The following is a 13,660-nucleotide window of genomic DNA, read 5'->3' on the forward strand; positions in this document are numbered from 1 at the left end:
GAAAGGGAGGAGGCGGCGAAGGCAATGGGGGATAGAGTTCCAGAGCCTTGTGGCTGAGAGGCTGAAGGCCTGGCCACCGATGGTAGGGCGGTTGGGGCGGGGGATGTGGAGCAGACCGGAGCCAGAGGAACGGAGGGTACGGGCAGGTAGGTAGGGGGATAGTAGGTCAGAGAGGTAGGAGGGAGCAAGGCCGTGAATGGCCTTGTAGGTGAGGATGAGGATCTTGAATTCGATTGGCTTTGAGAGGTGGAGAGTGCAGCCTTGGATGCTGATGCTGTCAGCGCCTGAGGTGCGGAGGCGCTGACGTGAGCCAATCAGGAGGGCCTCAGTTTTGCGCACGTTGAGCTGAAGAAAGTTGTCTCTCGTCCAGGAGCGCTTTGAGACGTTGTGATCAAATGCAAGGATTGTTATTTTCTCTCTGTGGTTGCAGATGTACGCAGCGAGTCCGTACTCGGATCATTTCCTCTCCGCTGACCCCGAGCTGGGGCCCACCATCGACGGGGAAGAGGGCCTGATTTGGGTGGTGGGTCCCGTATTGGCTGTGGTCTTTATCATCTGCATCGTGATCGCAATCCTGCTGTACAAAAAGTAAGGACGTCCGTGCTGGTGGTCGCACAGTGAGACCACACTTGTCTGAGCATCGCAAGCTCTCCGGTGGGGTTGAGTGTGAGTGAGTGCGTGCGTGCGTGTGTGTGTGTGTGTGTGAGTGTGAGTGTGTGTGCTGGGGTCACTGCTGGAGACTAACCAGCTAAAAGCACATAGCTTGCCATTGAGAGCGCTGTCTGACAAGCTTTCCCGCTCGCTGCTTATCCGGCGAGGACCAACCTACCCGTTAAGGGCTTTGGCTTGCAAGGTTAACAAGAGCTGAGCGGGAAGAGTACCTGCCTGATCAGTTAACCTGCATTTCCTATGACATTGCAGTCAGTCAGTCAGGGCAATAAGTGACCAAGTTGATAATGCCACGAGCTGGTTTTAATTTTCATCAAAGCTGTTGTCAATCATTGAGCCAAGGGACTCAACCAACAACCTGTTTACCTCTCTCCCCCACCTCTCCAGCCACACCACAAAACACACAGTCGCTCCACTCTACAGTGAAGCGCTTTGAGATGTCCCAACGGTGTGTTAAGGCGCTATATTAAATGCAAGGATTATTATTATTATTATCTTTCTAATTTTTTTTAAAATCACCGCCTTTTAAACTAAAATCTCTTGCTTCGTTGCCTTCATCCCACATGGTGGATGTGGAATTTACCGCTACTTAACCTCCGTGCTCCATTATTCTGTCCTGCTTACAGGTTAGGCCTTTAACCCAACCTTTCTGGGTCCCTGCTCATTAATGATTCTTGTGACTGCATCGTGTGTGCGTTGTAAAGGCCAGTTCAGCTCCCGTGTGCAATAATTAGACTCAATAGAGAGATGTTGCTGCTCTGTCTGTAACTTGAATGTGTTTTTTTTATCGTTGTTAACGGCGATCCATTTATTTACACGGCTCTTTTTCTCTCCTTAACCCCCTCGCCTCGGACAGCAAACCTGACAGGTAAGAAACCCACGAGCCTCGTGACTGTATGTATTTGTAGGCAAAGCGCAGTGGCCAATTGGTACATCAGTGTCTCTCTTACACCTGTGCAGTTGATGATCTGTGAGTATGGTGGATGGAATGGCCAGGGCACTGATCGGGTTGAGCAACTGCCCGAACGGGCCTGCTCCAACTATACGGGCCTCCCCCAGCGCTATGACTGGGATTTCAGTCCAGCCGTCTGTGAACATAAGCCTCGCCTTGGCAATTACGCCCACATCCTTCTGACCTGGCATTGGGAGTGCCGGCTATTTGAGCCAAGTCAACACTCATTGGGCGTCAGTTAACTAGAGTACAGTCACTTCACTTTGCAGTGTATTCTGTGAAGCGCTTTGAGGCGTCTTGAAGACGCGGTAGGGCGCTGGATCAAATGCAAGGATTATTATTATTAATATTAATAATAACAATAGGGGAAAATCTTGCCGTGAGATGTAACGTCCGATCCGCTTATCTCCCGCGGCAGGAAAAGAAAAGAAAGCGATCCCAGAACCAAGTGTCTTCTCAACAATGCGGAGGTTCCATCCCATCACCCAACGGATCCCGTGGAAATGAGACGCATCAACTTCCAGACGCCAGGTAAGGCTCTGGAGGGGGACAATGTGCTTTATTCGTGTCCACATCACTAGCGACGAGTTAACGTTTGCTTTAACAGCAAAATTGTGGGAAAGAGCGGGGGAGCAGGAATGATTGGGCAGCTCTTCTAAAGAACCGACACAGGCACGAGGGGCCGAATGGCCTCCTTCTGTGCTGTAATATTCTATGATTCTATGTTTTCATGAGTCAGCAAATGTCCTTCCTCTGTCCCTTTCCTGTCTCGCCTGGCCCAGGGCTGAGGGGACAGTCACAGTCTGTTACTTTGGATAGTTTGATATTTATCACAGCACGGACTGTACACGGGGCAAAAAACCCCGATATCTCTTTCAACTCTCGTCTGGGGAGTATCCCGTACAGTGCATTTCACCCACAACACACACAATCAATTCGCTTTACAGTATATCCTGTGAAAAGCTTTGAGACGTCTCAAAGACGTGATAAGGCGCTATATCAAATGCAAGGATTATTATTATTATTACATTGTTTGGCTGGCGGAGCCTGTTGGCGTTGACCAGAGAACAGTTTGGCGTTGGGGGCCTAAGCAAGAGAGTCAGGTAAAATACGAAAAATGGAGGGAAGCAAAATAGTGTTGCTGTCTGCAGGTAATGAGGCAATTTCACACCTTAAATCAAATATATCTAGCTTCCCTATCTTTCAAATATTCAAAATTGGTTAAAAAAAAAATTTAAAAGACATCCAAAAGTGGAATGTCTCTACTTGTTTTGGTGTCAATGTTAGATTTGTGTCCTTTGTACTGTGACATCTTCCAACAAGCATTATTATTATTATTATTAGGGCAAGTTTCCTTACTCCTCACGCCTCTGTTCACCCAGCAGAAGTAGGAACCCGGTTGTTAGTCGATTGACAGATCACTTTTCCTGGGTTAATAATCCCTAAAAAAAAATAATAATTTGGTCACACAATCCATGACTGTGGGACGCTGCTGTGCGCAATTGGCCGCCACATTTCGTCCACAGGATACAGTAAATTCACTTTACAGTATATTCTGTGAAGCGCTTTGAGACGTCTCGAAGACGTGATAAGGCTCCATATCAAACGCAAGGGTTATAAGGTTAGCCAACAGAGGCCTTTCTATATTTGCCTGAAAAGAAAATGTGTTAGTTGGACTTTTCAGCCATTCTGTCTCCCCGTCTCTGACACTGCATCCCAGAGTCCCCCCGACTCGCCCCCTCCCTCGCCTCTTTCATGGTCCGTTTCAAGACCTCCCTCTTTGACCGAGCTTTCAGTCAACAATCCCCTCCCGACCTTATGCAGCTCCCGCCCCCGCCAGCTCGGATGCTGAGCCAGGATTGTTAAATGCCTTGGGACATCTTCTCGATGAGGAAGCGTTATATAAGTGTAACTCTGTATTGTGTGATACCCAGCAGCCAAATGCTTCAAACTAGTTGGTCAAGGGAATCCAGTGATTCAGCAATGTATAACGTTTCCCAAGGAAGGGAAAGATTTCTGTTGATTACCGTATCAGTATAAGGAAGGAATCCACATACCACATGAAGGTTATTCCAACCGTTGAACGATTGTCTTTTCAGACAAATGTTTGGACATCTCTCAGTGGGTCTGTCACAGTGCGTCCCACCATACAGAAGGCAGAAGTGACTAATGTGTCTATGATGGTGGCAGGATATGTGTTTGGACTGTCGGGTGGGGTCAGATGGGGTAGATGTGAGGGTAGATCACGAGTGTCAGAGATACCAAGAGGAGATAAGAGAAACCAGACCCCACCCAGTTTTAGCCTGGAAACCTAGAGTAGTTCATCTTAAACTGTAAGATGGCGTAGGCTGGTGGAGAATTCTTCAATCTAGCCTTAATAAGATTGGTATTAACGGTAGATTTAAGAACTCTCAACTATCCAAACCCCAAGTTATTTAATTGCAACTGCCCCAATTCATGTTGGGTTTAAGAATTTTCCACTTTTCCGTGCAATGTTAAATTTGAAGACAGAATAGCCTCACGGGCAAAGACTGGGAGGAATTTGGGGCCTTATATGATTCCCGAGGGGCGGCAGAGAGGGTGCTTAAAATCGGAAAGGCAGAACCATTTCAATCTGCAATAAAAACAGAAGTCGCTGGGAACGCTCAGCAGCATCTATGGAAAGAGGAACGTGAGTCAAAGTTTCAGGTCCATGACCTTTCGTCAGAACTATCTCAATCTGCTCCTGGTCATCCCCTCATGGCAAGTGGTGTAACATCATAGACAATGAAGTGGGTGCAGGATATGTGCCCAGTCTTGAAGCAACAAGGGCCACTGAATACCATCTTTCAGAAAATATATATATCAGCCACAGTTTGAGTTGCTCTCAAGGAAGATCCTATCAGAGGGAGTGCTGATACCTTTAACCATATACATTGTGGTTTGTGGGAATGCCTCAGGCGTTCACTGAAGATATTCTGAAATCCCATTTCGTCAATTAATGATCGGGGTTTATCAACAGAAAATGTCTGTGTGCGCCTGTGTGTGTGAGATGCTGGTCCTGCACGTGCTGAGCAGGAGACCTGAGTTGCTGGCAATTCCTTCAGTTAGGCTCCAGGAATCAAGTTACTCCGATTCCAGCACCAGGGATAAAACTGTTGCTACAGTGACTCACCCACCGGAGTCAAAGCCAAAGGGGTTGTGGCTTCTCCCATTGATTGTGCTTGGCTTGTTCTGAGAGTCATTGGGAAAGAAGCTCTGGAGTGACGTGGCTTTAAATGTTGGGGGTATGAAGTGCCCGTTCGCCTCACTCACCAGCTCGTTCACTCGCTCACTAGCTTGCTCACTCACTTGCTCGCTCGCTCACTTACTAAACACAGGGAGCTTTAAAACCAGCTTGGCATTAGTGGGAATGTGGCTTTGTGCTACTTGACTCACATTAACTGATGGCGGTGGTGGAATGGAGGGAGGGAGGGAATGAGGGAGGGAACGAGGAATGGAGGGTGGCTAGATTATATCTGCTTCACCCTCGCAGCGAGGAACAGAAGCCCACATGTACATCACTGCAATAGTCAGCCTTTAAACCTGTGTGGCAATATCTTACAGGCATCTGCTTGGTGCATTCTTATAAACAGCACAGCCTAAGAATGGCATTTATATATATATATAGTATATAGCAGCAAATTTACAACTTTCCCTTGATTATTGGCACTTTGTGAAGACGCACTGATCAATGAACTTTGGTGACATGTCCAGGTAGGGGATGACCTCTTTGTGTGGCTTCTCGACAACGGAAAGTCAGTCGGCACATTTCCTAGCAAATATCCCTCGATTTGGAATCTCGGCCGATTGCCCTATGATCTCCGCACCCGAAGTAGATGGGACTGGAGCTGAGTTGCCATGGGTTGGCAGGAGCCAAGGACTCGGATTCCTTCTCAAGGAATTCCTTTGAGAAACATGGCAAATTAGACCCTCCTCCCCCTGGGTATTTATGGTAGGAATTTCCTTCAGTCAGATAATCCGGGAAAATATCTCTGCCGGAGTTTAAAACCCAAGGGTGTTGCAGGTCCACTGTAACTATTCATACGTCTTTGGTCAAGTGCTTAGGGTTACATCAGCGAATTTACACAAGGTGTGTCTCTTGGTGTAAGGGTGAGTAAGAGGTGGGAGAGGGGAGAGGGAGGGTGGTGGGGGAAAGGGGTGGGGGAAGCATCTTAGCACTCCTGGCAATACTGACGCACAATGACACAGTATCGGGGGTCTCACCTCAAAGCAAGGAGCTGGAGAGAGAGAAAGAGAGAACAGCGAAGGTAAGGGCGTCTGCGGTTACGGATCGCGTCTGGTTAACGTCTGCTCGGAGATGTTCTTTCAGAGGGTCAAGATGGTGTTGCAATGTTAATTCATACGTTCGTTTGAGTTTGTGTTTGTTTGATTTGTTTGTTTTCTTGGGTTTATTCTTTGAGTTGCCCTTTCTCTGCAGGCCTGTGAGGGTTTTTTTGAGTGTTTTCACGTGTGATAATGTTTCTTTTTCACAGACTCCGCTTTGACCAGTCCCCTCAGTGAACCTGATTTTGCAAGTTAGTTCACACTTGCATTTTTTTACACCTATGGTTTCGTTGACTTGTTTACTTCTTTTTTTTATATTGGTTTGTTTGTTTGATCTCTTTGTTTTTAGTTTTGTTTTGGAGAAAAAAGGAAAATCTATGTACGTCTTATCCTATTCTTTGTCTCCTCTTGGTGTTCTTTTTCTTTGTCGTTTTATACCCATATATTTATTATATATATATATATATATACACACAAAAATATCCGTGTTTCTTTCGAGGCTTCCTGGCTGTTCATTGCTTAGCTCAGCACCTCACATTGCCGCATGCTTTATTTCCCCGAGCTGTTGTTTTTTTCTTCCAATTGTTAACCCTATCCAGTTCAGGGTTGTCTGCAGACTTGTGGCTTTCATCAGTTTCACCTGGTGGTCAATGGGCTTGAGGTCAGAAGGGGTTGGGTTGGGATGGGTTAAGGCGTTGGGATTCGATCGACCAAAACATTAAGTTCGAATTGGTCTCACTTGGGTGGGACAGAGATGGAGATGGGAGGTCCATTTGATACAAAAAAAGAGTGAACTTGTTTCAGAAAGTGGGGACACAGATATGACCAGTTCCTAATACGTTTGGGTTCAGAAATCCATGTTGCCGGTCTGTCCAACGGATCATTAGTACATGTCTTTGGGTTGCTGTTTTTGTGGCCCATCTCTATCGCGCTGTGTTAGGCAATTTCTCCAAGTCCGCTCACCCCCACTTCTGGCTCCTTTCTGGGACGGGCACACACCCACACATAGAGAGAGAGAGGGGGATATACAGAGAGAGAGTTAGTCAACACTCCCTCATACCCACATGCGCGCGCACACACACACCCTCTCCCACTCACACGCACTAACTCACCCTCTCACACGCAGACACACAGATACATACGCGGTCTCATTCACGCTTTCTCACACACACAGTCTCACTGATACGTTGACTCTCGCACACCACCCACACTTCCACGTAGTTCATTGATGTCACAAGTCTACCAATCATTCTGGGATTTTTTGGGGGGACAAATCTGGGTTGGAGTAAGTCGGTGGGGAGGGGGACCTTGAGATAATTAACACGTTGACCAAGTAAGATTATTCAGCGTCTTACAGAAGTCTTGCAGAAGTCTTTCATTCAGCTTTCATTTGGAAACCAATTTCCTTCAGCAACCAATTGGCATTTTCAGTTTGAGGTCGATAGATATTTGTTAGGTAAAGGTATCAAGGACATGTAGCTGCAAGCCAAAGCCCTAATGGGTAGGGTGGTCCTAGCTGGACAAGCAACAGGAAAGCTTGCGAGACATTGCTCTCAATGGTAAGTCATGTGGTTGTAGCTGGTTAGCCCCCAGCAGTTACCCCAACGCACACTCTGGGGTCTCCAAGCCTTGGCTCTCGCCGACAAGTGCCTCATACTTAGCAGAATTAGGTGAGCAGGATACGTCCCACCAGAGCGAGTGCGCATTCCATTCCAATAAATATCTCTGGGATTTCCATGTGTAGATGGGATGCACAGAATTCTCAGTTTGGTTTGGATACGCTTAAGCACGGTGATAGGTTTCTGCATGTGTCAGACACCCGGCTGACCCCCCCCCCCAAAAAAAAAGGGATATGGAGAAAAGGCGCTAAATTACGTTGATCAGCCGTGATCTAATAGAATGGTGGAACAGGCTCGAGGGGCTGAATGGCCAACTTCTTTTCCAATGTTCCTAACCAGTGGCCACAAGAGACAGTGATTCCTGACAGGATACTCTGTCTGTGGGGAGAGGAAGCCGAGAGCACATCATCCTGACGGACGTTCACACACCCGCTTTTTACCAAACTGGGGATCCTGGAAAAGTTCACTCCCAGCAACAAAAGCCTGATCCAATAAGTGAGTCACCAAGCGACAAACCTCTCCAGCTCATTGTTCAGTCCTTAGTGCCTGGCTCAAAATCCCAATTACTAATCTAGTCCAAAAACCTGCCCACCCACCCACTCTGTTTAGAAATTAACTGGGAATTATTACAGGGTGAAAATTGCGATGAGTGATGTGTTGATTAACACCAACCATCATCCTTTTCGACGATCTCACCAAGAGACATCCTCAGGAGTGAATCAGACTTGACTATGCAGATTGGATTATGTCACACTGCCGGTTAGAGGCCTAACACCTGAACCTTAGCCAAACCAAGGCTATTGTCCAGACCCATAAGGAGCAACGAGGCTAGTTGGCAGGACCTTTGAAAAGGATGCGGGGAGCAGCTTATCTCCTCTAAACACGGGGACCAGTCGATGCGTTAATTATCTTCACTATTTTTCCAGTGGAACGTGTCAACTTGCACCGTTGGTGTTGAGTAATGCAAGTGCAGCCTAACTTTCACACCTCAATGCCACATGGTTCGTTGCCTCTCAACCCTTCAAATTGGCCTCAATCTCAGCCTCAGCTGGCAGGGTGGGTGAAAGGGTCCATGTGCCAGTTTGCTCCAAGGTTCACAACCTTCCCCTCCCCCCCGTAACTAATGAGCCAGGCACCGTTTGCAATAGGGTGTTATAATGCCAAGAACATGAGATCTGCACCAAGGCAGGGAACCCAGATTCGTTCCAGGCAAAGTGGCCGGACACTGATCTCGGCTTTGACTCGACAAAGACGAATGGCAGCTATGGGAGATTCCCAGCAGGAGATGTGTGCCCGAGCCTGAGTGGACTCCAAGAGGGTCGGCCTGAGACACATCCAGCCACCTGCAGGGGTGGGGTAGAGAGGGGGAGAAGGGGAGGGTAGACACTGCGTTGAAGAATTGGATCGCAAATCACCCATTTCAGGCACGAGTGCGAGGATTGTAAAGGTGCACACTGTGGGGCTGAGGGAACAGTGGATGAGTTGGTAAATCCAGAGCTTCTATGTTATGTCTCCATTTTCAGAATGGACGAGTGTTTAGAGTGACCGGCATCCCATTTCCACAGGATCCTCTCCTTTGCTGAGAGACCAGGAAGTTTCCGAGGTTAAGCGGTGTACCTATGTAGAACTCTCAGTCTGGTCTGGATACTCTTAAGCGCGGCGATGGGTTGTGACAGACACCCAACCGACCCCCCAAAAAACACCGAAAGTCCAGGGGTATCAAACTGCAATGACGGGGCCCACCATAAAAACTGATGAGGATCTATCTCATGCTTTGCTTCTCCATTTCTGTGCTGCTCAATTTTATTAATGTGAACATCTGTCTGCTTTCAACGATCCAAACTCTGCTGCTTCTTGTCCAGGGCTTGAAATTCTCCACGGTAACCGCGGACAACGTTCCCCCCAAACCCCAGCAGTGGGGTCTCTCGTGTCACTAAAGAGACCCAGCTTCTGGGGAAAGTCCTGGGAACCCACCCGACCGGGGTAAAACGAGGGAAAGGAAGAAAGGGAAAGGTGACAGTTGTTCTGGGTCAATGTCTGGCAATGAATCTGAGATTATCGTTAAGAGCCCATTCTGGTAATCCTCGCAAATGTTTGCAAATTTATTCCAAATATCAAATTTTTTCTTTGTGGTAACCATGGCACCGGCATGTTTCTTCCAGGACCTGGGACACGGAGGTCTCTCCAAACAGATGATCAGCTCTTACAGCTGTACAGAGTAACCCACAAGCCAGTCAGCGACTGAGAGGCATTGATCGGGACACAACTCAATAGTGTCATAGAGCCAGCCCCCAGGCCTTTAGGCTTTCAGGCCCAATACATCGGCCCATTAGTTAACTGTTCACCTCTGGTGCTTCGCAGCCTTCTGTGAAGTCCTGTAGGGTAGTGGTTAGAGCACTCGCCGCGCAAGCCTGAGGACCCGGGTTCGATTCCCGGGCAGGGCAAAACCTTAGGCAAGTTTCCTTACTCCACATCTCTGCTTACCGAGCAGTAAGTAGGAACCCGATTATTAGTCGATTGATGTATTGCTTTTCCCCCCACAAAATATATAGTCAATTCACTTTACAGGATATTATGTGAAACTCTTTGAGGCATCTCAACTGTACGATAAGGCGATATATCAAATGCAAGGATTATTATTATTATTTTTATTATTAACTTTGAAGCCAGTTTCCTGTGCTTCTTAAAAGTAACTTACTTTAAAACTGGCTTCAAGATTGAGACGGGACTTGAGAATTTGCCAAAATGCGGACATTCTGAAATGCTCCATAAATAGAGGAAATCTAGACCCAGGTGGACTGTCTGGCCTCATGTGTTCAATAGGGAATTGATAGTGTTACTGAGCTGTGTAATTAACAATCAATGAGGTTGATTTATTAATTCTGTGATTGACAGCTAATCTTTTTTCATTAGTTCTTAATCGCATAATTCCCTCTGTACACCTGCTTACATACAGCTTATCGTACACCTGGTTTGGTGTATTATAACACCGCTGCCCGTATTCTCACCCGCACCAAACTCCGCACCCTGATTCCCGCCACCACTGGCTCCCTATTACAGAACGGATCCATTTTGAGATGTCCACACGTGTTTACGAATCACTTCATGTTTTTGCACCTCCCTACCACTTCGACCTGGTTACAACCTTTTCGTTCGGCTGGCTCCATCCTCCTGCTTGTCCCTTGTCCCCTCCGCTCCACCATCGGCTGTAGTGCTTTCAACTACTATGCCCAGAAACTGTGGAATTCTTTCCCTTAATCCTCCTCCTGCCTCCGCCTTCCCCATCTTCAGATGACACCTGAAGACCTTTCTCCTTGACTGTGCTTACAGACACCTCCACCCTCTCCCTGGCTTGGCGTCACTGTTAAGCACTCCCAAGACGCTACCCTGCAAGAAGAGCGCTGTGTAAATGCAGGTTGTCAGTTGTACATAGCTTGTAGCACAGCTGCATGTTTACGCACAGCGCAAAATGGAACGCCAGTGCATTGGGTAAAGAATAACAAATGGCTGGCTTTGAGTTTAAGACGCATGATCAGCATCAAAGAGTTCATCAGATCTGCACAAACACATTGCTCGTTTGTGTCCTCGTCAAAGTCACAGATACCGTAAAAACATCCCTGAAGTTGGAGTGCGGCAACAATACAGTACAATACAAATTTATATTTATGCAACGCTTTTCATGTTGGGACGACATCTCAAAGCGCTTAACAGAATTGGCTTGGCACCCGAGCTGGCGGGTGGGGGGGAGCCGAGTGGGAGGAGAGGGCGGGAGGGGTGGAAAGTTGACTTGACTGAAAGCATAACCAAAGAGATGGACCTTCAATGAGTTGAGGGTGGGAGAGCATTGGAGGGACTCCGGGATGGACTTTCAGAGAATGGGACAGAAAGGCTGAAAGCCCCACATGCCTTTTAGTCGTGGAGTGGATAAGGTAGGGGACATGAAACCAGGCCAGTTCTCACCAGCGAAGGGAGTAGTCAGGTTGGTAGGATAAACATACCCAGCATGTGACAATTTTCTGAAATCTGATTGATATTACTACAGAACCTCAATCTCAACAAATCTGTTGATAAGATAGCGACTTGAGGAACTAAGAGAGGATTTAGGAGGAACTCCTTCACGCAGAGGGTAGTGAGAATATAGAACTTGCTGCCCGAAGCGGTAGTTGAAGCAGATAGTATAGATGCATTTAAGAGGAAGCTAGACCTTCACATGAGGGACAAGGGAATGGTAGGATATAGAAGTGTCAGAGACTCATGTGTAAGAGACTCATGTGGAGTGTAACTACCATTTGGTTTTAACCATTGAAAAAGCAAGCCAGAAATTCCTGGTGCCAAATTAATCACAAACCGAAGTTTATCTGCGTCAGAGTACTGGATTCATCTTCAAACTGTTTATCTCAATGAGAAGCCTTTCAGCACATTACATAGACAGCAGGACAGAAACAGGGTCGCGCTTTAATGTCTGGGTTTCACTGGGTTTATTCCTGATGAGGACGGGCAGTCCTTGAGGCCAATTGTGGAATATTGCGGCTGGTAAAGTAAATCGAAGAGACCAGGTGTGTAGCCACACTGTAGGCACGGGAGCACATGGGAGCTGGATGGTTCCCAAGCATCGCTGGCAATTAGCAGATTTGTAAAGAATCCTTGCTCTTGATGATGGGTTGCTGACAGACCTACAGTGTCAAACAATCGTTGATGTGCAAAAGGAATTTGTGCTAATGATTGTTTTTCCACATGTGTGTTGGGAGGTCCTCCGACTGCATCTGTTTCTAGCTAGTCTTCCCTTCTGGCCCTTGAAGGCTTTCGGGCTGCAAGGAATGTAGCTGACAGAGCAGGTGTCAATACTCGACCGGTCCTGCTGTCCTTGTTGGGAGGTGTGGGGCACGGGAGGGCAGAGGAGACGAGTGAACTGGAACTGAACTGGCTTCAAGATGATGCGCCTGGCAATGCAATGTCGGAATTGACTCAACTAATAGTGGTAGCCTCAATAGTCCAAGCCACAAAATAGTGAGAGCAGCAGCCCTGCCTATCTTCCCCCTGTGAAATGCAAGAATTATTATAATTATTATTATCTTCCCCCTGTGAGGCGGCATCGCATCAATGATGATAACCTGTCCTCAACCCATCCAGTTTTACCTTTCTTTGGAATTGGATCATCTACACTGGATGTGTAGAGCACACTGCAGCACTGTGTAGAGAATTGCAGTGGAGAACACTGCAGCACTGTGCTAAAATGTGGGGGAGGTGGGTAAAGAGTGTGGACAAGCAATGATTTATTTGAATAGAAGGATTGTCCCAATGGAAGACAAGGGTTGAAGCCTGTTGACATTGGACCATGAACATACCTTGCCTCACACCTGGCTGAAGAGCGATCACTTTGGGGTCAGGGGGCTTGATAGCCACAAAGAGGGAAAGATCCAACTTAGACTAAGGTCAGACTCCCCAGGTTCAACAATGGGTTGCAATGGGATCTCTCTGATTGATTCTCAGTTTCGGTTGAGGGACCAATTTACTCTCGTGTAGAAATGGATCGCGTACAGTTAGCACCTTTGAGGAGTGGTTGGCCACAATCCATTTGTCTGAACCATTTGCGGAGGGAAATCTCAACAGTTTGAGGGAAAGGGGGGCATGTGCCAGAGTGTTTCTGGAGATACTTTAGTCAGAAGGATTTCCCAGAGTCTCCTGCTATTTTTTTTGGGTGGGGGGGAGGGAGTTGTAAATTTCAAGCCCTGACAGTTTAATGTTCTAACTTCACACGAATCTCCTCTACTCCTCTCATTTCAGCCTTTTCATCCAAAGGACTGCTGGTTAAATTGACGTGTGGTTGGTCGCTCGGTCTGTTGGTTGGTTTTGAATACTGATATCTCTTTCTTCTGTCTCCACCCTCTCCTCTTGCCATCCCTTGTAGGCATGATCAGTCACCCGCCAATCCCAATCTCTGAGCTGGCAGAGAACACGGACCGACTGAAAGCGAATGACAACCTGAAGTTCTCCCAGGAATATGAGGTAAAACTAGCGCCGAGGATTTCCAATGAGAAACACCCCATCTGTCTCCCTCCACCTCATCAAATACACCCCAAAATCTCAGGAACTCCCTGCGCTTTGTCCATCTTCA

General features: G+C 47.3%; 1 protein-coding gene across 3 annotated transcripts in view; it reads left to right on the top strand.

The window, feature by feature from the left end:
* The window catches only part of LOC103183552 (protein tyrosine phosphatase receptor type S), a 145,487-nt gene that overhangs the window by 110,780 nt on the left and 21,047 nt on the right, over positions 1 to 13,660 (top strand). For 2 of the 3 annotated variants that reach the window (XM_042342643.1, XM_007901115.2), the window contains 5 exons: positions 431 to 588; positions 1,526 to 1,537; positions 2,040 to 2,152; positions 6,136 to 6,177; positions 13,454 to 13,551. In XM_042342643.1, the coding sequence (XP_042198577.1) occupies positions 431 to 588; positions 1,526 to 1,537; positions 2,040 to 2,152; positions 6,136 to 6,177; positions 13,454 to 13,551 (423 nt within the window). The remainder of the gene's footprint in view (positions 1 to 430; positions 589 to 1,525; positions 1,538 to 2,039; positions 2,153 to 6,135; positions 6,178 to 13,453; positions 13,552 to 13,660) is intronic. The other variant, XM_007901118.2, reaches the window with a different exon arrangement.

This window comes from Callorhinchus milii, unplaced genomic scaffold (genome assembly GCF_018977255.1).
Source record: "Callorhinchus milii isolate IMCB2004 unplaced genomic scaffold, IMCB_Cmil_1.0 Scaffold21, whole genome shotgun sequence".
Lineage (NCBI taxonomy): Eukaryota > Metazoa > Chordata > Chondrichthyes > Chimaeriformes > Callorhinchidae > Callorhinchus > Callorhinchus milii.